Below are 25,294 nucleotides of genomic sequence, written 5' to 3' on the forward strand. Positions count from 1 at the left end.
TAGAAAAAAAAATTACCTCATCACATTTACCTATATGGGGGTTACATACATTTTTAAGAAAAAACAAGAAGTTTAATTGTTGTGTAGATGATATCACTGTGTTTTTATCTTAATTACATAATAAAATAACAATACAATCAAACAATAATAGAAACAAAACCATAATTATTTAAAAAATCGTTAATATCTTGTTTTTTTTGTCTTCAAACTTTGTTTTGTCGCTTTTCGCTTATAAGGGTTTTCTGTGTCGTCTCTGTGTATCACCCAGCAGTAGTCAGCCATCATGCTGACGTCCCAATGACCCTGGTAACGTCTCTGTGTATCATCCAGCAGTAGTCAGCCATCATGCTGACGTCCCAATGACCCTGGTAACGTCTCTGTGTATCATCCAGCAGTAGTCAGCCATCATGCTGACGTCCCAATGACCCTGGTAACGTCTCTGTGTATCATCCAGCAGTAGTCAGCCATCATGCGGACGTCCCAATGACCCTGGTAACGTCTCTGTGTATCACCCAGCAGTAGTCAGCCATCATGCTGACGTCCCAATGACCCTGGTAACGTCTCTGTGTATCACCCAGCAGTAGTCAGCCATCATGCTGACGTCCCAATGACCCTGGTAACGTCTCTGTGTATCATCCAGCAGTAGTCAGCCATCATGCTGACGTCCCAATGACCCTGGTAACGTCTCTGTGTATCACCCAGCAGTAGTCAGCCATCATGCTGACGTCCCAATGACCCTGGTAACGTCTCTGTGTATCATCCAGCAGTAGTCAGCCATCATGCTGACGTCCCAACCACCCTGGTAACGTCTCTGTGTATCATCCAGCAGTAGTCAGCCATCATGCTGACGTCCCAATGACCCTGGTAACGTCTCTGTGTATCATCCAGCAGTAGTCAGCCATCATGCTGACGTCCCAATGACCCTGGTAACGTCTCTGTGTATCACCCAGCAGTAGTCAGCCATCATGCTGACGTCCCAATGACCCTGGTAACGTCTCTGTGTATCATCCAGCAGTAGTCAGCCATCATGCTGACGTCCCAATGACCCTGGTAACGTCTCTGTGTATCACCCAGCAGTAGTCAGCCATCATGCTGACGTCCCAATGACCCTGGTAACGTCTCTGTGTATCACCCAGCAGTAGTCAGCCATCATGCTGACGTCCCAACGACCCTGGTAACGTCTCTGTGTATCATCCAGCAGTAGTCAGCCATCATGCTGACGTCCCAATGACCCTGGTAACGTCTCTGTGTATCATCCAGCAGTAGTCAGCCATCATGCTGACGTCCCAATGACCCTGGTAACGTCTCTGTGTATCACCCAGCAGTAGTCAGCCATCATGCTGACGTCCCAATGACCCTGGTAACGTCTCTGTGTATCATCCAGCAGTAGTCAGCCATCATGCTGACGTCCCAATGACCCTGGTAACGTCTCTGTGTATCATCCAGCAGTAGTCAGCCATCATGCTGACGTCCCAATGACTCTGGTAACGTCTCTGTGTATCACCCAGCAGTAGTCAGCCATCATGCTGACGTCCCAATGACCCTGGTAACGTCTCTGTGTATCATCCAGCAGTAGTCAGCCATCATGCTGACGTCCCAATGACTCTGGTAACGTCTCTGTGTATCACCCAGCAGTAGTCAGCCATCATGCTGACGTCCCAATGACCCTGGTAACGTCTCTGTGTATCACCCAGCAGTAGTCAGCCATCATGCTGACGTCCCAATGACTCTGGTAACGTCTCTGTGTATCACCCAGCAGTAGTCAGCCATCATGCTGACGTCCCAATGACCCTGGTAACGTCTCTGTGTATCATCCAGCAGTAGTCAGCCATCATGCTGACGTCCCAATGACCCTGGTAACGTCTCTGTGTATCATCCAGCAGTAGTCAGCCATCATGCTGACGTCCCAATGACCCTGGTAACGTCTCTGTGTATCATCCAGCAGTAGTCAGCCATCATGCTGACGTCCCAATGACCCTGGTAACGTCTCTGTGTATCACCCAGCAGTAGTCAGCCATCATGCTGACGTCCCAATGACCCTGGTAACGTCTCTGTGTATCATCCAGCAGTAGTCAGCCATCATGCTGACGTCCCAATGACCCTGGTAACGTCTCTGTGTATCACCCAGCAGTAGTCAGCCATCATGCTGACGTCCCAATGACCCTGGTAACGTCTCTGTGTATCACCCAGCAGTAGTCAGCCATCATGCTGACGTCCCAATGACCCTGGTAACGTCTCTGTGTATCATCCAGCAGTAGTCAGCCATCATGCTGACGTCCCAATGACCCTGGTAACGTCTCTGTGTATCATCCAGCAGTAGTCAGCCATCATGCTGACGTCCCAATGACCCTGGTAACGTCTCTGTGTATCACCCAGCAGTAGTCAGCCATCATGCTGACGTCCCAATGACCCTGGCATCTTCTTTCTACATCTTTAACGTCTTGGTGGAACCGTTCACCCTGTTCTTCACTGTAGTCTCCGAGATTATTCGGGAAATTCTCAATATGGGAATTCAAAAAATGTACCTTTAAACTTATATTGCAGCCAAGGTTTCTGTAACTATTAAGCATTTCCCTGACAATTTCTTTGTAGTTTGGATCCTTGACATTGCCTACAAATTTTGAAATCACTTGTTTGAACGAAGTCCACGCCGAAAGTTCCACAATATTCATTACACGCCCAAAATGTTCATCTTTTATTAACTTTCTAATGTCGGGGCCTGTAAAAATGCCTTCCTTCAGTTTAGCATCGAATATTTCAGGGAATTTGGTGCAAAGATATTTAAAAAGTTTCTCCATCTTTAGACAGTGCTTTTATAACTGTTTCATCAGTCCTAATTTTATATGTAGAGGTGAAAGTAAAACTTTATTTGGATCTACTAAACTGGATTTGATGACATTATTTTTTCCAATTTCTAAACTTTTTGAGCTAGCCAATTTTTTTTTTTGCCAATGTAAATTTTTAGCTCTGCTATCCCATTCACAGAGAAAACATGGGAATTTGGTGTAACCTTGTTGCTGGCCAAGTACCATGCATGAAATTTTAAGATCTCCACATATTACCCAATTGTGTCTTGCATATCCAATCAGTTCCAAAACAGCTTTCAAATTTTCATAAGTTTCTTTAAGATAGACTAAATGTGCTAATGGTATTAACGCGTATGTGTTGCCATTGTGCAATAAAACAACTTTTAAACTTCTTTTTGAAGAATCTATGAATGTATATGTACTGTGTGTATGTGTGTGTGTCTGTATATGTGGTGGTAGGCAGGGGTTAAAATGAGCCGGCACATGGCAAAACTGTGTTGCATCTGTTGTATTTGGTTCCACCTTCGCCAGCTCACCTTGTACTTGTAGTTGTTGTGTGTGTGCAATGTTCCTTTAGACCAGGGGTGACCTTTTAGCTTCCCTGGGCCACATTGGCAGATGACGAGTTGGTTTGGGCCGCACATAAGATACACGGACAATAACGATAGCTGATCATCCAAAAAACCATAGAAAACATAGTTAACATATATATATGAGAAAAAAAGTTTTATATATATATATATATATATATATATATATATATATATATATATAATATAATAGATAGATAGATATCACTTTTTTTTCAAATCCCCCTATACTTACCTTTTAATCGCCCTGTTCAAAAAATCCTCTCTAGTTATTGTACTATAATCACTTTTTGTATTGTTTCGATGCAATATCATTTAAGCCAGGCATTGTATATCAGGGTGCCCTGACCAGGCCTGTGGTACCTGACATATACACCACTGTGACCCCAAATTGTGACATGTTTTGCTAATTACACCACTATGTTAGTTAAGGGATAACAACTTATAATGGGCCAAAGAGAATAATATATAATGCCCCATTAGTATTACAAGTAGAAGTATGTAGCAGGGAGATAAGGTCCATGATGCTCCAGGACCAGGTGACTTTTATTCACTTGTCAGCGTCCCTTGAAATAATAAAAAAAATCCCCCTTAACTTACCTTTTAATCGGCTTGTTCTCTTGTCCTCTTTTTTTTTTCCAATTCTGTGCTGCTGATTGTTCTTCTCGCGCGGGTGTCTCCTCTGTGCTGCGCTCCGTAATGGATGTTGGGCGTGATGACATTACGCCCGACATTCATTGAGAGCGCCGCACGGAGGAGGAGACAAGGGAGGGAGCCGGAGTACCAGCTGACGTGACCGCGTGACCGCAAGGTAAGTAGTTTCTTTTTTTTTTGCAGGAATTTTTTTTCCATTAAGAGCGCTGCCCCCTTGCCACAATCAAAACACCTTCTGGGCCACATTTACAGGCGTGCTGGGCCGCGGGTTGGACAACCCTGCTTTAGACAGTATAGGGTTTAGGCCCTTTGTAAATTTCAGCTCCGGGCCCATATGGACCTTAATCTGGCACTGTGCGGGGGGGACGTTTTATGATGAGAACTGAATTGCAACGTTCTATACTATTATAAGTAAAGAACGTATGCAATGACTGAATTCATTTAAGACAATGTTTTATACATACTTGCCAACTTTTGGCAAGTGTATTCCGGGAGAGGGGCGTTACTAGAGGGCGGGAGGGGGTGGGGCACAGCCAAACAAGTCATTCACCGCGAATCGCATCATTTAGGCTAGTCAGAGCGCTTAGGTCAGCCATGGGTAACAGGCATCCCTACGGCTTTCCGGCCTTCGTCTGTGGCCCCCAGTTCGTTCCTGCGTTATTGTCAGATTTATTTGTTGTAGCTATTAACACTTGTTAAAAATGCCTGCTGATATGGTATTACAGCTAGATATCTCTTTCTTTGATTTAGATTTAGTGTAACGTGTGGATCTTTTAAGGTTAGAGGGCCACCAATATGGCCCCTGAAGTGTAGCCAGTTGCTTATCACTGGCTTAGGCCTATCTCTTCCTTGCAGAACTAAACCCTTCACTGAATGGATCTTACTATCGCCATACCTCCCAACCGTCCAAATTTAGGCGGAACAGTCCTGATTTGAGGGCTCTGTCCCGCAACCTTCATAAAGTTCACATTGTCCTGTGGGTGGGAAATTTGGAAAGTGTCTCCTATTAACTGAACGGGTGCTGTGTGAATGACAATAAAGGTATTTGGAATAGAGGGGAGGAGAGAACTGGACAGTCTAGCCCAGGGGTGTAGCCAGGCACCTATCATGCCATGGCCAAGTCACCATCATGACGTTGCCACACCTCCTGTCCTGAGGCAGGCTACCCAAATGTTGGGAGGTACTGTGCGTTATCGCCACGGTCACTGTTTTCATAGAGCAAGAGTTTAAATATTGCTCCCAGTTGTTTCTAAAAGTGTTCTTGTCTTCTGGCTGTCATCAGAGGGAGTGAAAGGCTGTAATCTGATGTCAGCTGAGGCTTTCCCCTTAGGTAACATGATGGGAGGTGTGCCTTCCTATAAGGGAATGCACAATGCAGTACAACTCTTTACATACAGGCCTCACACTGTTACATGATTCAGTATACAGTGATGGAATACGTTACTGACAGTGAAGGCAAAACTCTGGATTACAGCACCTTTTTGCTGTTTGCACCATTTCATGATATTGAATGCTTCAGATTTTAACCAGGAATAAACATAGTAAACCTTTTTTCTTACATTCAAAAAGTAGGACACCTGTAGACGGAGGTCTAAGCTCTGCTCCATTTACATTGTGGGAGAACAAAGTGCACACAGCGCTTGGAATGTGTGTCATTGTTTCTTCTGCTAAACAGGTCATACGTACATAGAGAGGGTACAAGGCAGACCATGCGCAGAGAATTAGTGTGCTTGCCTATGTGTGTGCTCTCAAGCACGGTGTGTGCTCTAATTCAACGCCACACTTGTGCATATATACATTTTCTTTTCATTTCTGTGTCAGAAAAATGCACTTTATTATTTTGTACCAGCATAGCTTCTTGTTCTGCTCACATTGTATTGTATATTGCTCTATTTTGAGTGGTGATGCAGTATATTTTTAGTTTTGTCCAGTATTGGGTTCAACAGCACACAGACTACTACTTTTATTAAATCAATTAAATGTATAAAATTAAAGTGAAATCTATAAAATTAAATCTATAATGGAGATATTTTCAAGTAATGTATCTAATCAAGTAAATAATAGTCTTTCACTTTGTGTATTTTATGGAAAGATGATGGCCTTTTTGTCACATTTTTATTAAAGGAAAAAAAATGGAATACTGCACAATGTGATATTTCCACAATGATGTGAAGCACTCACCCTAGTTAAATAGCTGCTAGATTAAAATGTGGGCATGTTTTTTTTTTTTATTTGAAACTGGCATACGGCTAATTAACTATTGGCAGTGATTTAATGTAGCAACTGCGGCAGCTCTGGATGATGAGAGGTGTAGTGTAATCATGTGACCCACAGTCAGCTCAGGAGATGTCTGATCAGTTTCCAGGAAGGAGACGTCATCCATGCCAGAGCACATATCCAAAGTGACAGCGTTCTCAGAGAATGACAGGGACAAGAAGAAGAGGAGATAGAGGAATATCTCTCTGGGTTGGATATACCCTTGAGCTCTGCCAGAGGTTGTCCTGTGATTTGCAGTGCTAGTGTGTTATTTTTATTGGAATTGAGACGTGTCCTATTTGCTAATGCAATAGAACGCCATGAAGTTGGAGCACTAATAGGTACATTGCCCTGTAGGCTACAGCTTAAAATGGTGATTATTGTCATTGCTAATGTGGATGCTATATTGGAAATATAGGTGAGACTGACATAACACAATGAGAAGCACAATCAACATACATTATGAGAGGTAATCCGATGTGAAAATGGTAGGAATGGACAAGTGCTGCCAAAACAACCTTAATGGTGATGTTTCTGTGTTAAAAATAGATTTGAAATGTAGGAATTTAACTTTTCAATATCCTCTACATAACTATAGCAGAGGGAATATTCTTACGCTTACAGCATCAGTTATCAACCTATGTTGAATACTATTTTTTTCTGAGCTTTAGGCAGTGAAAGCTTAATGGAAATCAGCAATGACCAATATTGCTTAAATATTTACAGGACGATCTTTTTGTCATTTTGACTTATTGCAAGATTCTTGATACAGCATATCCATTAGGGCAACAAAAAGGAGAGTAATGGCAGAGGGTAAAAGAAAGGATCAGAACACACTTGTCGTTTCTCGTGTTCTGCAGCGCCCTCGGGTGGTCAGGTGATCCTGTGCATCTTTAAAGGAAATGATTTGCTTGAAAGAGCCATTGAGCAGCTCTGGTCCTTCACAATGGTCCTGGTCCTGGTTCAGCCTTAACTTTGCTCTGTTCCACTTCTATAACAAGATTACGGTCTTTCTGCCGGGCCACCAGAATTGCGGAATTCATCTATTGATGCTCCCTGCTGCAGAACCTGAGTGGTCTGTATCAGTGCTATGATTACCATTCTTATTGTTAATAATAATAAAATTGTTATTATTATTATTATTATTATTATTATTATTATTATTATTATTATTATTATTATTATTATTATGAAGAAGACCTCCAGGTTATAAGAGCAAAACCAGTTTCATACTGAAAACAATTGAATAAGTGACTTCATTTTCTGCTGACATTTCTTTAATGTTGCACTTCTGTGCTAGAGGAGTAGGCAGGTTAGCAGTATTGTCTTCTTCTGGGGTAGTCAGTTGACAGACAACAGCAGACATAACAGAAACTGAGTCACAGTCCAGCAATTTGGATGCAGTAAACTCACAGCTAGTTTATTTATGGGTGCAAGTTTTTCATGCAGGGATTTAATATAATGTAAATCCTAAAAATAAAATTGACTAACAGTAAAAAGATCCTGAGTTCAGCCCACAAAGCAAGCAAAGAGTTACGCATTACTTTGAATAGCATATGACCTTACAATCTTCCCACATCAGTTTGACATAACTCTACACTGTGCTGTGTTCCTGACTCCTTCCATTATCTAACTCTCAGTCTGTGGGTTCCGACGCACCTTATTTCTTCTTCCCACATTTTGACCCTTGCAGCCATGTCCTTTCGGATGCCGGTCGCAGAAAGTGTGAGTGCCAATGGGCAAATTGTTCTGCACATCTGGATCTTTTCTGTCGTCACTGGGGACTGTTATTGTGTTTGGAAGATGACAGCATAAATAGGCTGTTGGCTCTATTATCTGGTCAGATTTACCAACATGTCCAATTTGGATTAATGATTTCGATCACATTATATTTGGGCATCAGAGATGTTTTCAGTTCCAATACTGCAGAATGTTTGGCTAGCTTTACTCATACGGGTAGACAGGTCACTGCCTCCCTAATATCCTGATTTTCTCTATGCTGTTGTGAACACTCTTATGATGGGGACATCATAGACGTGCAGGAGATGAAGATTCATGTCAAAACTCTGCTCTTACCCTAGTCGAACACACCTTAAAAATAGCTGTCATCTTCAAGGTCAACTCACACGAGAACAATTGTGTTGCAAAGTAAGAAGTAATTATGCGATTATGTGATATACAGTAGAGATATAGTACAAAGATGTCCCCTGCCAATAAACAACAACTTTATACATTTATATATTTGAGATCCCCTTTTCTTTTAAACTTGTAGGTTTCTTAGAAGGACTTTAATTGTTGCCAACCTTGGTATTATGTGTCTTCATAAGACCGAGGACCACTTGTGAAATCCATCAAATTAATATGTTCCCCACACATAACATAAGATAATAACAGAACTGTACAGTATAGAAGTTGATCATTATTATCCAAATGATATATAAAAAGTTCATATGATTTAACAATGTTACTGGAGACTTCAAACACCTCATAAATTCCTCAGCAGTGCTCAGGATCACTCTACCGATATCTAACTATACATCAGATATTGGTAGAACACTGTACAATTGTATGATTTATGCCAGATGGCAACGATACAAACCACTAATGGGAAAATTTATATTGTCTTTGAATTTTGTGCATATACTCTGAAACATGTAATAAAAGGAGACTTGGAAGGTAACACAAATAATCTGCTGAGTCTTTGTGAGGTGATCTTCATTTCTAGCTGTGTTTGACAGTCATTGTTTTACATTCCTTTATGCAAGCCAAATTACATGACACTGTTAGTAGGTAGGTCAGATTGTGAGGACTATTAGAAATGCTTGTAGGAAGGTACAAGTAAACGCTGCACAGCTGACCTAATGAGAACTCATTTGGGGGGCACCAATACAAATAAATGCACAATTGCCTGGGATAAAGTACACTATGAAGGGTGAAAAGCCTTCTGCAGGGCTGGTACTACCACTAAGCAAACCTAGGTGGTCGCCTAAAGCTCCCGGGTGTTGGAGGAGCCTAAACCACTGAATGGTTAATGGGTTTATTGTCACTCTGGTACCCCCTCCCGAACCATTGGCCTCTATGGAGGGCCAGAGACAGCAGCTTCTTATCTGCCAACTGAAGCTCCACAATGTTAGTAATAGGCTGGAACCGGACTATGATGCAAGGCCACGCTGTACACAAGGTACAGTGGGTAAGGACAAGGAAGCACCCAGGGGAAGGGGGGTAGCGCCCGATGGGATGTGGGCAGATGCAAAATAGGGCATCCAATTGGCACACCACAACCCTGGCCTACTGCAGGACCTCTGTTGAAGCACATAAACGGAGCATCATAGTACAGTACTTGGTATAATACCTAGATGTGCAAAAGAAAAAAAAAATCTTCCATGAACTTGCTTATCTTTGTATGTATGCTACCTTCTGACTTACAAATAAATCTGTGTAAGACTAGTTTGAAATTGATGGAAATGCTTTAACATATGAACTCTAGGATCAAAATATTATTCTGCTATTCATAGAACAATTTAATTATAACATTAGAATACATCTGGAAAATAATGATCTTTTTTTTTTAATTTGCAGTGAATAAGCAGAAATTAGAACTCAGAACAACTCCCCACTTATAGCAGGCAAATCCTGCTACAATTTTGCCCACAAACAATTCTGTTTGAGATTGACCAAAGTTTGTTTGTGGTTAGTCGATGACTGCTTAAGTGATTATATGCAGAATGACAATATCATGTGTTCCTGATAATTTGCCTAGTTCCATAAGTAATCCTATAATACATACAGGATGAGAAGTCAGTGTTCTCTTGATTTGGCGAACAGGCCTTGACAATTGTACATACAGGGCCTGATTAATGAAGTCATGCAATACGAACATATTGTTCTTTTTTTTAAAAACGCACGTAATTTGGGCATATGCACGTCCATATTCACCTACAAGCAGGTTTGAAGAAACGCTCTGCATATATTTTTTAAAAGTTTTTGTCCTCCCCCCCCCCCCCCCCACCCTATGAAATTCATTTATCAGGATGTTCTTAAAGTCTACTGTACATAAAATGCATTTTTACAGTTGCCCTTGATTTGCATCACCTATAGCTGGTGCAAGTGATAGGACAGAAAAACACATACCTGAGTGATGCCCAAAGCTAGAATCGGACGCTGCTGCATAAGCTCGACCTTGGCACACCCTTACTGTACATTGAATACGTGCATACACCTCCTCTCTCCCCCGCTCCGACCTTGTAATCCTAGGCTGTCGGAAGTGTTCTTTGCACTCAAAGTTGAATTGGAAGTTCTTGCGTTCATTGACGGAAAATATCGGCATTTAATGAATGTTCCTTAATGAATCGGGCCCACAATGTATTTTATAAGAGATGTGTGCAGCAGATTTAAAATATATGTTTTATCCTAATTGAAAGATTTAAAATAATCTTGTCGTGTCTACGCAGCTGGAAGAACCACAACAAGTGAGGAGCTGGAGGATATGCTGGAGAGTGGAAACCCAGCCATCTTCTCATCGGGGGTATGTTCCTACTGATCTTTGTTACACAGACTGACTCTTTGGTATGTTTTATAATATCTTTATGGATACAGGGTTTCTCACAGTCTGGGTCCTGTTTAATTCAGTATTTAATAATATCCACATTTTGTTTTATACTGTTTGCAAATTTAAAGATAAGTTGTGTTTGTGTTAGGTGGAAGGTTTACATGCCTGTGTATGTAGTTAGGATGTGAGCGGTTATGTATATAATCATGTGCAAGGGCATTTGAAATATTCAAAGTTTTTTCACATATGTCAACATGTATAAACCAAGACGACTCAGTGTAATTACTACTTTTATATGGCTCTACTGGGGAAATTCTATTCTGAGGAGTGCTGCCGGATATCACAGTGATGTATGGGATGTACGGCTGCACACTCGACCTGTTACTACGGTAGAAGAATCTCGGCTCATTTTTCTGGCCAGACATATGTTTGTACTAAGGGTGTGCACCGGCCACTTTTAGTGTTTTGGGTTCTGATTAGCTTGAGGTTTTGGGTTCTGATTTGTTTTGCCAAAACATCCGACGAAAGGTTTTGGTTCTGATTTATTTTTAAAAAAGCATAAAAAGTGCTAAAAACCAGTTTTGTGTTTTTTTTTTTCACTCCTACGCTATTATTAACCTCAATAACATTCAATAACAATCATTTCCACTAATTTCCAGTCTATTCTGAACACCTCACAATATTGTTTTTAGGCCAAAAGGTTGCACCGAGGTAGCTTGAGCACATAATGCCAAAAAAAGAGGTACAAGATGGAATTGTTCTGGGCCCTCCCTCCCACCCCTCGCGAGATTCGACGCGAGACTTGGACGACAGAGCCTCGTTTTCAATTTTTTGCCCGCCGGAAATATCCGAACAGTGCTCGGATCCCGTTCGGATCCGCACTGTTCGGGTGGGCTCGGATTAGCGGAATCCAAGCCCGCTCATCTCTAGTTTGTACTGGGAGTTCATGAAACTTTGAGCAATTTACCAGTTTAAGAACTACACCTGTACTGACAACACCACCTGGGCGCTCTTGTGGCAGCTACAGTAGCAATGTTTTATTATCCTTTGTTACAGTGTACAGCCAAAATACCTTTACCCCTAATCCAGGAACAAGCTAGAGACATAGCAGTGTTGACTGTTTTCACATACTGCCTTGTGTAGGAAATGCTGTGACACAATATTCAATATTAGTGTTCTGTAAATTCCCACACAAAGCAGCACAAATCTGTTTAAGTCTTTTCTCCCCAGAGTATACAGGGTTTACCCTGAAGTTTTGACACCTTGGCACACGACATATAAACAGAGGGTGACAACAAAAAAATGTACAGACTACTCTTCTGTTTTCCAAAAGAGTGGACTTGTAGAATATGTGTAAGTTTAGGGACATTTTAAAAATATCCATTAATTTGTTAACGCAGTTAGTAGAAGTCAATGAGAGGAGATGGGTAGAGTGAGGGCAGATAGTACAAGGAAGGAGGACAAGTGTGAATCGTAGTGCGAAAAGATGATTTCATTTTGCAAAGCAAGATTGTTGATAGGATATACAGGGGTGAAGAGGGTTCATTTTTAAGTGTGTTCCACATTTAAGGGTCTTTTAAGAGTGTTGGTGCACAACATTTCCACTTGCAAGAGAGCTTAATGTTTGCACCAGGACACATTTTGCACCTTTCTGTTGCACTGCGTCAGATTAGAGCATGTCTAGGCGCACTTTACCCAACAAGGTTTCAAATACACAAAAGTATTATGTGTAATAAAGACAGTCCCTGGTTCTCATTATTTAAAGCCAAAATGAAGCTAAACTGAGCAGTATTGTAGGAGAAAAATGAAAACCGTACAGTACAGGGCGCTTCTTCCGATTTTTCCGCCATCTGCACACCTATGCGCACTTCTAGTTTGTGGATGGTTCTCCTGAGAGCGACGGATAAGCATGCACCTTGATGTGAGATGGATGGACCATCTGGATGCACAGGTGCACAAATCTGAGGAAAAATCTCCAAACAACCTTTTTTTTTTATTTCCACCAATATGTTCATCATAATAATAATGAAATTACACTACACAAAGCGATGGATGTAATGTTTCTGTAATGTCTGTGTTCACTGTAACAGGAGACTGTGTCTCTCCAGCAGTTGGTGGGGCTAGTAGGACATTCTGAGACTTGTAGTTCCCCATCTGGAGAGCCGTAAGTTGCTTATGTGCAGGATAGGTTTTTTTTTTCATAATTGCATATGAAGTAGATTTTTTTTTTATGTTCTATCTCCTACACAAGTACATACATTATCTCTACAGGTTCCCATCATGTTCGAGCAATGTCTAGCATAAATGAATAGGTGTACTGTGCAGGGGAACGTGGCTTTCTTTAGCTCATCTCTGCCGTTCGCTCAGGATAATCTATTCCTCGTCTTTCTTTTGCAGATCATAATGGACTCTAACATTACTAAACAGGCTCTCAATGAAATTGAGACCCGGCACAGTGAGATAATTAAGCTGGAGAACAGCATCCGGGAGCTGCATGATATGTTCATGGACATGGCGATGCTGGTAGAGAGTCAGGTGCGTAGAATCTCATGTCTATGGTTTTAATCCACAGAGTGGCAGTTCCTGTGTGGATACATTTACTGTATAAATAAAGTTTGTTGAAATATATTAATAGACATCCAATATTTTCCCTTCTACCATAATATGTTAGTTTACACATAATATGGAGGTGCTCTGGTCAACACTGCACTTGGGCATTGGGTTTCTCACCCTCGCTCCTGTCTTTACTTCCCATGCTGCATGTGGGATGAGCACTCAGCTGGTAGGTGCTAACTGTTTATATGTTGTGATTTGTGGTTTTAATGTTTATTAATGTGACACTCTGCATGTAGATATCTTTCATTCTTTTTTTTTTTTTTTATATACCCAGCAATAGGCCACTGTAAATGATAAAATAACATCCAGTTTAATTATACCACATAAAGAGGACCATTAATTATGTAGGCTTTATACTGTATACACCTCCTAAAATTAGAAAGTCATGGACTAGTCCAGCTTTTGAGGACTTTATTAGTAATGAACACCCCGTGCCTAGCTGCTCTAAATCAATATATACACAACCTATTAGAATATATCAAATGACTACCTTTATGTATGTTTAAAAGCCATCTAGAGCCTTATGCAACCCACCCAGTCATATCACCATTGTCATGTCAAATCCCCAGTGCAGATCAAGCTCCGTGCCGGGTGGAACCTGATGGTAAAAATAATGTGGGAGTTGCTTTATGAAGTGGAATGTAGTTTTTGAATATACAGAAAGGAAGAATTTATCTATGGAGAAACCGCTTTATATTATCTTGTATACAGTGTATATTATGACTGAGAGCAACTCGGGTTTTATTTCTAAAAATGACTCCTAGGGTCACAATTATGACAAGTCATCTCGCTCTTTAAATTACAGCTATATCAAGAATAGTTTCAGGGAGTTAAAAGTACAAAAGAAAAATATCATTCCCCCCCCAATTTCTATTTATAGACAAAAATAGGGATTTAATTATATTACCTTTCAATTGAAGTATTTTCAGGGGGTCATGCAGGGTTGACACCTTTTTAACAAAAACGCCCAAAAGACCATACAAAATATGTATTAAGAAACCACTGATTTCAAATGAATCCAGTACTCATGTACTGTATGAGAAATGTGCATTATAGGGGTACTTTCACTGAGACGTGTGTGACCTTTATGTGCATACATTCCGCTATGTAGGATATGTACAGATAGATGAGATACATATAATATTTTGTAGGGTAGCATTTTCCACAACACAGCTTACACTTGGCATGAGGTATCTGTGAGATCCAATATTGACTGGAGATCTGATTGTGTGCTGCCTTGCCAATCTAGTCTGTCTGTCTGTACTTCTTGTGGTTTGCATTCACTTGTCATGTCAGCTGGTAAAACTCACTTACCTCTTTCTACCGATGTAGGTTACAGCTTATCGGAGCAGCAAGTTGGGCTGAAAGTCAGAAGAACAGGTAACATTCAAGTGATAAAGATTTAACAGCAACAATATTAAGTATCTCTCTTTTTCTGGCCCTCTTCTGTTATCCCTCACTTTTCTTGTATCACTTTCTTACTTCTCTGTCTCCTTGCGGTGGTTTTCTCCTCCTGTCTATTTATTGTCTTGATTGTGTCTCCTGTGTCCTCTGAACTCTTCCACATCCTTTTTTGTACATTTCGTTTTAATGTCCTTCTGTCAACTGAATGTTTGTTTTTTTTGTGTGCTCTTCTTTTCTTCTATTTGCTTTTCTTGTTGGGGTGTTTTATTGCTCTTTTCTACGTGGCCTATACTTGCCTTTCTCTTTGTAAAAAATGTTTCACCTCAATACACAAATCATTCACCTACTAACTGATGGCGCATGCCTACTCTCTGTCATATACACGGCTATGGTCACTTGCATGTGTGTTATCTCGTATGTCGCTTTTCGTATTTCTACAACCTTTCTTCTCTGTGTTACTTTCTCTTGGTGTCTTCCGAACATCTCTGGCTCCTTCTGTTCGGCCTCTTCTATTTCTCCCCTTCCCCGCCCCCCCTCTTTCTACACACCATCAGGGAGAGATGATTGACCGTATAGAGTACAATGTGGAACATGCCGTGGATTATGTGGAGAGAGCCGTGTCCGATACTAAAAAGGCTGTCAAGTACCAGAGTAAAGCAAGGAGGGTAAGTACCTAGGCTCAGCCGCACAGCAAGCGATTAAATAGGAGGGACAGTGGGCAGCTTTATCTAGTTGGGTCATATCATTTCATACTTTACTGTGCTTATTAAGGTTGGGATAAAAATGCAGATAAAGAGATAGATATGTCATAGGCATGCAGTTAAAGCCACACCCCATATAGTGACAATAATCTTAATAAATGCTACCTTTTTCCCTTTATAATTTTCAGCAGAAAGTGATAGTATTGCTGTCTAGCTTGTCATGTTTGTCTGCAAGGAATGTATATGCAGCCGATCACATGATCATGTTTAACTAGGGTTCCTAATATATACATTACTGGTAAGCTGGTGTGGATTTGGCTTAGTCTTACAACAGATGGAGGACACACAATAACTACCGTGACAGCAGAGTACAGTGTGTTGGCTCTATCACCTGCGTGGATACTCATCGTCAACATGTTTTATTGTATCAGAAAAATAGTTCTATATGCAGAGATTGGAATTAAATGCAACATAATCTAGTGCGAACATTTGCTGACCTTTATTCTCCTGTCTACTGCAGAAGAAGATCATGATCATTATCTGCTGCGTGGTGCTTGGTATTGTCATTGCTTCAACATTTGGAGGGATTTTTGGAGGATAGAGAGCAGAACGGCAGCCACAGATTGCATGTTCTGGACATAGCAGGAAATATGCGCCAGCAGTAAGAGCCGCACCAGATGGTGGGGAATGACAGCGAAAACACGCTTCCCGAGAGGAGAGCCCCTCTGCATGACTACCCTGTGTGTAACCCAGCGCACGTACCCAGGGAGAGACTATTTGGTAAGGAAGGGACATAACCAAAGCCAGACCACTGACTTGGAACTGGATGCAGTGATGCCCCTTCTTCCCACCACGAAGAACATCCTCCAGCAATGGCTTGGTGCTTTTAGGGATCAATATAGGGTTAGATTTCCTGCACTGCCTTTATATTCTGTCCCCGTGCCCACCAGATGCCTTTTGGATTTGGATAAGGATCTGTCTCTGCCACAGCCAACTAGACACCAGTGTTGGCCCAAAGTGCCAAGCAAAGCCAATTTTTACTTCTTTTACTTAACACCTACATCCCTCCCCCTCTTGGGACAGCGCGCTGGGACAGACCATGTTGGCCTCTCCTTTGCATGACAGGGGTTCAGTGTTTGGTTAAACATTTTAAGGTTGGGATATGTTTCGTGTGATCCTTGCCCTTTACTAACACCTCTCCTGGAGAGGGGCACATCCCCCTTTTTTTTTTGTATCATATGCATACATCCCCTTTTGTAATTGTGTGAGCAAGTTGTCCACCAGTGTGTATATGTCTCTCTAAGCCACATATGCAGACATATCAATGTGTGAGCAGACTCCTGTGTACTGGAAGCTGTGGAGATGTCACAGTTGGGCAGGGCGGCGCCATCAGTAGGGTTGATGATGGTAAACCAAGCCCTGATGTGCCTTACGGCTTGCACCAGTCGGGAGTTAACCCCTTTTAGAGCTGCAAAGATGACAGTCCTTTCCCAGCTCTGAAGGGATTAATCACCAGCATGCTTTGTGAGGAGAGTTTTTATATTTGGTGTTATATCTTCCTGGTGTATTTTGTCAGCAGCCCTTGTGTGGCATTTAATAAATGATGTGAGTTTGGGAACATTAACTGTATCCGTTTTTTCATTCTGTTTCCGTTATGCACATTAGACATAAAGACATTTCCATTTCTGAAAACACAAATCAGGTACAGGTAAAGTTTGTAATTCATTAGTGCCAATTAGTGTAATTTCATGACAAATGGCTGTTGGCACTCAGACAAGCGGGGGTGAAAGAGCAAATGTCAAGAAAACAAACACACATATAAAGAGTTTTATAACATTTAGCTATAAGCATGAAGACATTTACTTAACCCTTTCCCACCCATGTCATATAGGAGCTCTGTCTTTGTCTGACCTGGGCAGGAGGCTAAAGCTCCTATGTTCTGCGCGATCTCCAGACAGATGCTTCTCTAACAACCCACCCATCACACAGGGCTGCCCCTGGATCCAGCAAATCATATGAATGGATGGCCATGAAATTAGTAAAGGACAGCATTCAATTTGTAACAGACCCATGGCAAAAGATTTTACACCCATTTAAATAACCTGAAATTCAAAAGGTCTCCGTTTTTATTTTTATTTGACATGTTTCAGATTTCCTTGAAGAGGGGCTAAAATCAAGTTACCATTACATATGAAGTTGGAAAAGATTATAAAAATGGACATATTCCATCTACCTTAATATAAACGACAGCATATATTGATTAAAATGATACATAGACTCTGTTCTCAGGAACACATAGATAGCTGACAACATTCCGGGACAAGTTATGTTCCTGATCTGTCCAAACCGTGCCCAGATGTGGCCATTTGGGTGATGCCATGTTCCCTTAAGGACTCCAAATATATGGGCTGCACCTCACACAGCCAGGCAACTGCTAGAAGGAAGCTTTCCCAATCTAATTAAAAAAAAATATTTTGCTATTCTTCAAGAAAAGTAAGAAGTAGCCTATGACACCATACTGCTGCAAGAAACGAAGAAACGAAGAAGTCACAGGGAGTTTCAACACTTGATTTCAGGGTTGGTGAGCAGTTCTTTCATCAAAAAGCAATCACCATTACTTAGCAGGTAACCCATTATTGGCTTCCAATATTGAATACAGATTTATTTAGTCCCAAATTTTCTCAAGGTTTAAATTTTAATTCCTTTTGAAATCATTGTGACTGAACCCTTAAATGTATATTAGACAGAAATAAAATACTTATTTTGAAAATTGCATACTTTGATCACTTCTTGCCAATTAAAATTACTGTATCTTGTCTAAAGGATGATTTGTTAAAAAAAGATATTGTCTGGTAATGCCAAGTATTCTACAATTGTTATGAGATTTGGTGATTTGTCTTGCTGCCTGTGATACCTCCAGTAAAGCAATCATCATGGCAGCTCCTGCTGATATAAACTAATACAAATGTGAAAGAAATAGGGTTTGATTCAATATTCGTATATTTTGTAGAATGTACTAAATAAATGACAGCTAGAATCTGATTGGTTACTATAGGCAATATCTCCACTTTTTCAAACCCACAGTTTAGCACAGTTTTGGCTAACCTGTGACACTCCAGGTGTTGTGAAACTACAAGTATACCCTTCCAGCAATAAGCTGCTATAATTGGCAAAGCATGCTGGGACTTGTAGTTTCACAACACCTTGAGTGTCACAGGTTACCCAACACTGGTTTAGTAAATATACCCTGGGGACTGAGTTGGATGATGGGAAAGAAGAGATTTTTTTTTACACACTAGATAAAGTAATCTGACTACAGAGTATGATACTGTAATTGTGTCTGGTTTGTAGCAGCTCATACAGAGAGGTTTCTGAAGGGCTTCTCAATTCAGAAAACAAAAAGTATGTCAGCTATAACTCAGTACCTAGAAGAGAAAGGTAAAACTAGAATCTCAGTAATAGAACTTATTAAACATTAGGAAGGACATAAAAGCACAGCACTACAGGTAAGATTAATATTACCTTGTCAGGAATGGCTAAGGCCATATCTAATAAATTCATTGTTTGGACCCACCCACTTTGCTGTCTAGGCTGGTTATAAAATTAGTCACAATTGGGTAGGTAGGGTTTCCAAGATTTAATATTAGAAATACATTTTACATTGTGAGATTATCAAGTGCTGTGGTTATTGCAGCCTGCAAAATATACAAATAAGAAGCCATGCACTGTGTGTACGTGTTTTATAAATAGAGGTTTTGGATCTATTATCTGGAAAAGCAAACTGGAAAGATTAAAAAAAGATAAACAATTGCTGCTGCCATACATAAAGACAGAATAAACTGTAAACACTATTTTCGTACAGCTAAGTCCCCAACACCTGCAGACCTCTCCTATTTTGCCATTCAGAACATAACACTTAGAAATTATAGGGGCAATCATTGTTTATTTACTAAGGGGCAAAAGTCATTTATAATTAACTTATGGAGCAATTTAAAATTTTCAATATATAATTATAATTTTGCCCTTTACTATAATGAAACATTAACATTGCTCTCCATAAGTTAATTTTACATTTATTTTGCACCCTTAATAAATAATGATTGCCCCCTTAATTCATAAGTCAATGGTTTCTTCTGTTATGTTCTGAATGGCAAGATAGCTCAACCAGCAAGTAGTCTAAGATATCCATCCTATCAGAAATAGGGCTAAAAAAGCCAGACTTTTTCTCTGGTAGGTTAGGTGTTTTGAAGCCACTACATATTGATATTTGGGCCTAAAATTATCCTATAATAAATGCGGTAGTATTGAAGCACTCAACCACAGCCGATGTGCAGCAGTTTAAAACTGCATAAAAAAATTAAGGGGGGGGGGGGGGTGAGTGGGTGGGTTGTACATCTAGGGCCTGAGTCATTAAGGAAAGTAAGGCAAAAAAAGGAGTAACTGAATGTTCTCTGGGACAAACCATGTTACAATGCTAGGGGTACAAATGAGTTTATTATTTTGCATATAAGTTAAATACTGGCTGTGTTTTCATGTAGCACACAAATACTTGATGGCTTTTTTTTTACATTGCAATTTAAAGTTGATCTAGGACATGCCCTGTCCCAACTATAAATCTGTCCCCGCATTTTAAATTTACCTCCCCTCCAATGCAACATGGTTTTGTCCAGGTGCAAACTTACTCGTTTTCTATGCTTTTCTCTCCTTAATGACTCAGACCTCTAGTCTTGAATGTTTTATTTATATTTCTTTGTTTACATGGGATTTCACCTGCTCTCTGGGGCTCCCCCCTCCCTCTCATACAGGTAGAAGTTTTTCCTCCCCAAACCAAATCTAGACTTATTCCTGTTCCTATCTCTGTACACAGACCGAACGCCTCTCTGCTGTAACAGCCCTGTACTTAATACTCAGCGGAATCTTCGATTTCAGTCTGGATCCACCAATGCCAATACCAGTGCTCATGGCATAATTCAAAGACTAGCATTAGTTAGAATCTCCTGCCAGTGTTGGATATGTATGTTTAATAACCCACTTCTTGCATGTTATAGTATGCACTGGCATTACAATACAGCGACATACTGTGTATACATGTTGGGACAACATCACCGAGCATGTAGTTAAAAATACATGGACTAAAACACCATAACAATGAACTAAACATGGAATAATAGTTAATTAATTTAAACTTAAATGTATGTTTTACTGGTCTGTTCTATTTAATTATTGAATTTGTCATTGTCTGACTATCCATTAAATGAATCCTCCAATATACCTGTGTGCAAGAATATAATGCATTATTCTAGACACGAACGCTGTGATTCATTAAGGAAAGGAAAACAAAAAAAGGAGTAACTTTGCACCTTGGCAAAACCATGTTGCATTGGAGGAGGAGGTACATTTAAAATGTGGGGACAGATTTATAGTTTGGGTAGAGCATGTCCTAGATCAACTTGAAATGCAAGTGTAAAAATAAATCTACACTTTATTTGTGTGCTACATGAAAAAGCAGTCAGTGTTTTTCTTATGTGCAAAATAATAAACTAATTTGCGCCCTTTGCATTGCAACATGGTTTTGCCAAGGGGAAAAGTTACTAATTTTTTTCCTTTACTTTCCTTAACGAATCAGGCCCTAAATCTGTAAATTATGGTACTGGTCAGATGGAAAGGATGGTGGACCTTGAGAGCTTGTTACAGTTACTATGAGTTATTTGAGACCACATCTACAACCAAGAGTGATTTAATAATATACAATGTTCATGTTACATCACATCTTATTCAATGTGACCTGGGCACTAGATGAGTGGGTAGCTTGCACAATGGTAGTGTAGTATGTTGCAGCATCTGTATTGCACCCGAGCACTTAGATGATCCAGCCAGCGCATATCAAGGTGAATGCCTTCTCTCTGCTATTAGGAGACTCCACAATGTAAAATTGCCCCTAGGTGTGCAGAGAAAATAAATGAACTCAATGTGCACTGTGTAAATGTTTTGACATATCAATGCAACCTCTGACCAGTTTAGAACCTCCCCTTTCAATAAAATAAACTTTATCTTTTCCTACTAAAATACAGTTCAGTTTATCCTCATATCTTAATTATCAGAGCAAGGAGACATTATAACTCTTTTTATTACATATGGAAATTTTGTATGTGTGTGTGCTGAAGTGTAACATTGAGATTCAAAATTAGTCACATTAAAAAAATAAAGATGCACGTTTGGGGAGTTGCCCTAGACTGCAATTTTACTGGCAGCAAATTCATAAGCTGATTGAATCTGCGACACAGGTCAGGATGCCTGATTCCCCTCTTTACTCCCTCCTTCCCAGATGGCTCCCTGACATCACCCGGCCCACACAAAAACTCATTGGTCATATGGTAAATGCAGCTAAATGTCTGATTGCCGCTCACTGGAAAAATATTGCCCCCTTCCCCCCTCGCTCTCAACTACCATTAGTAAATTTGGTAAATTTACAGAATGAAAAGCATTACAGCTGTTCTCAAAGATAAACCAGAGAATTTCCAAAACACATGGTCTCCTTGGACGAGCCATTTCAATGCTGAACCCCCATTAACAACCGTTTGACACTTATCCGCTCCCATAAACTATGATCATTAGAGGCTAGAAATGTCTTGTACTTTTAAATGGTAGTCACAGACAATCTGATTACACCTCCTTATAGCCAAGTTTATCGCTATTTTTCTTCTTTGCCACCTGATTTAAGGAACAATAGGTGATAAACTCCCCCCCTCCTCTTTCTCTTCCCCTAATCCCTCTTTCCTCATTGTTTGTCTTCCCCCTTTCCCCATACAACAAAAATAAAAACAACCCTCGCTTCTTTACAGAAACATGCCAATTTTCTTTGTGCTGTACATGCTCCCATTTATATGCATGTCTGTTATTTAAAGTGAATTGTTTCATATATTTGTCATATGATGTCTCATTTTCATACCTGTGTTGTTTTGAAAAACTACAATAAAAATTAACTTTTCAAAAAAAAAAAAGAAATGGGTTCTCTGCTTGTGTAAAATGAAAGTCCTTTAGCGCAGTGGAAATGGCCGCCCACCCCTACATACAGCAATGCACACCCATAAATTAACACTCTCCAGTCCCATATCCTTTTTTTTATATATATATATAATATATATATATATATATATATATATATATATATATATATATAATAATAATTTATTTTCAAAGTATAAATAAGCAAAAAGAAAACAAGAGGTAGTTATAGAACAAAGAGAGGTAACATATGGGGGGACAAAGATGAAGACAAAAACAGAACAGGGCAGCAATGCACACCTTCATAGACTATATGTACCAATATACGTTTTTAACATTTTAAATATTGCAAACTACAATAAAGACTAAATAGTAGAAAGCAACCAACAAAACAGAAGGAGGTAGGTTAAGAAAAACAGCACAGGGAAAGGTGACAAGGAGAAGTCACTGTTTAATGTTTTAAACACTCAGTCCAGGGGCCCCAGATGCAGGGAAAGTTATTAGGCATATGATTAAGAATACTAGAAATACATCCCATATTATAAACTTGCCAAGTCCGATTAATTATGGAGAGGATGGAAGCTGGTTCCGGGCTCTTACAGAATAGAGTAATTTGACATTTCACGGCATTAATAATATGAGTAATTAATTTTTGTGTATGTTAGAGACATTTGGACCGTTGCAGGGTAGAAAAGAATAAAATAAAGTATATGGAATTACAACGTCCATTTTATCAGGCGGTGTATTGCCCTCCATAAAGGAACTAATTTTGAGCAATGCCACCAAAGATGAGATAGCGTACCCACTTCACAGAGATGTTAATAAATAGGAGCGGAGTTTGGGAATACAGAGCTTATGTGGGTCATGGTACCATCGGTAGTAAATCGTACGCTAATATTAATGCAAATAGAGGTTTTAGAGAGGTGAAGTCTGATGGCCTCTCAGTCCATAGGGTCAAGCCTCTCTCCCATTTGAGTTTTTGTGGGTCCTTGGGGGGGCTGTTGGTGTTGCAAGATAAGGCGATAGAAAGTCGAAATAAGACCCCTAGACGGAGACCTTTGTGTGCAAAAAAAATACCAGTGAGGAGGATTGATGAATGTCAGGATGGGAGCGTTGAAAAGTATCATAGATGTCAGATTTGTGTGTATTGACTGGTAAACACAAGAGGAGGGGATACTGAGTTGCGTCTGATGGTCCGCAAGTGTTAGGAAAAATTGAGAGGGAGCAAAGTCATTAAGAAATTTAATTTCATTGCAAATCCACTCTGAGAACTGAACTGGAGCGAGTCCCAGTGTAAATCGGGGAGGGAGTCATACTTCATGAGTTGGGGGGATATCATAGGAGTGAGTGGTATGGTGCCAAGTTGCCAAGGAAAATGGCAGAGTGGAGGGTAAAGTAGGCAAAAATGGTCTGTGTTTCAGTTCAAGCCATAGGAGAGTTGAGGGCAAATAAGAGTTGGAAATACCGGCTTCAATATCAACCCAAACTCTCATATTGGGGGTCGAGTGTAAGAGGACGCATTGAGGGGTCTATTTATCAACGATTTTTCCTGTGTTAAACACCCGAAAACAACAGTTTTCGGGTGTTTACCGTGAAATTACTATGTATCATTGAAACATTGCAGGAGATATCTCAGATATCTGCTGCTTTGCATTTCCTATCGGTTTTCTGAACACTCCCCATAACAGTGTATGGGAAGTGCTCAGAACCGCTATGTATGACAGTCTAACTAGAGAAAATTTTCTCTTTTTTTACATGTTAATGTACGCCATCTGAAGCTGGCGCCATCTGAAGCTGGCGTACATTAACATATCTGAAAACTTTTGCGCTGTCCAGCTCTGATCTGAAGAGCAGAGCTGGACAGCGCATGTGTGGAGGGATCATGTGATCCCTCCCTGTCACTCATCCTACAGTTTGCCGTCTAGGATGCTAGTGCGCATGCACCAACTTTTCAGTCGGTGCATGCGCAATAGCAAAAAAGGAAAAAAAAAAGAGAAGATCACCGCAGCCTTTAAACTTGAGAAAAGACTGCGATGATCAGGTGAGTCACTTCTCAGGGACAGCAGGTTATCGGTACTGCTGTCCCTGAGAAGTTTTTTAATACATAGCCGTTACTTTTCAATCCTTATCAAGGAGATAAGGATTGAAAAGTAACAAGTGAAAAAAACGAAGGGTCATAAATAGACCCCTGAGTGAGAAGAGGGACACTTAAGAGATGTGATTCTACCCACACATGATATTATGAGTCTGTGCCATTTAGAAAGGTCTTATTTAATAAGGTCCCAGAGGGAGAAAAAGTAGCCATATAAGTTGTTTATATGTTCTGGTGGGTGAGATAGATCTCTCAAGTATTTAAGTTTTTGGGAGTGCCATTTAAAATCAAATGACGTCTTTAGGCATTGTAAAAGTGTAGGGGGAAGATCTAAGATTTCAGATTCTGTGGCGTTCATTTTATAATAAGGTCGCTAAAGAGGAATAAATCTTTAAGGGGGTTGATGACAAACATGAGGATGTCGTCAGCATACAATGAAATTTTATATTCAAAAGGGTCAACTCGTATACTGTAGATATTAGGGTTTTGTTGGAGTTTAATGGCAAGAGGCTCAATCATAAGAGCAAAAATCAAAGGGGAAATCGGGCATCCTTGACGAGTTCCATTTTTGATCTCAAAAGAAGAGGATTTGAAGCAGTTTGTCAAAATTGAAGCTGTAG

At 40.2% G+C, this 25,294-nt stretch overlaps 1 protein-coding gene across 3 annotated transcripts in view; it reads left to right on the forward strand.

Moving 5' to 3' along the window:
• Positions 1 to 17,201, forward strand: part of STX1A (syntaxin 1A) — a 74,278-nt gene extending 57,077 nt beyond the window's left edge. The window contains exons 8-11 of one of the 3 annotated variants that reach the window (XM_075196637.1): positions 10,759 to 10,832; positions 13,254 to 13,391; positions 14,805 to 14,852; positions 15,431 to 15,538. In XM_075196637.1, coding sequence (XP_075052738.1) covers positions 10,759 to 10,832; positions 13,254 to 13,391; positions 14,805 to 14,837 — 245 coding nt within the window. In that variant the 3' untranslated portion in view covers positions 14,838 to 14,852; positions 15,431 to 15,538. Of the gene's footprint in view, positions 1 to 10,758; positions 10,833 to 13,253; positions 13,392 to 14,804; positions 15,542 to 16,097 lie in introns of those variants that run through there. The other 2 variants (XM_075196635.1, XM_075196636.1) reach the window with 2 other exon arrangements.
• Positions 17,202 to 25,294: the final 8,093 nt, after the last annotated feature.

The sequence above is a fragment of the Mixophyes fleayi genome, chromosome 2 (assembly GCF_038048845.1).
Source record: "Mixophyes fleayi isolate aMixFle1 chromosome 2, aMixFle1.hap1, whole genome shotgun sequence".
NCBI classification, from domain to species: Eukaryota; Metazoa; Chordata; class Amphibia; order Anura; family Limnodynastidae; genus Mixophyes; species Mixophyes fleayi.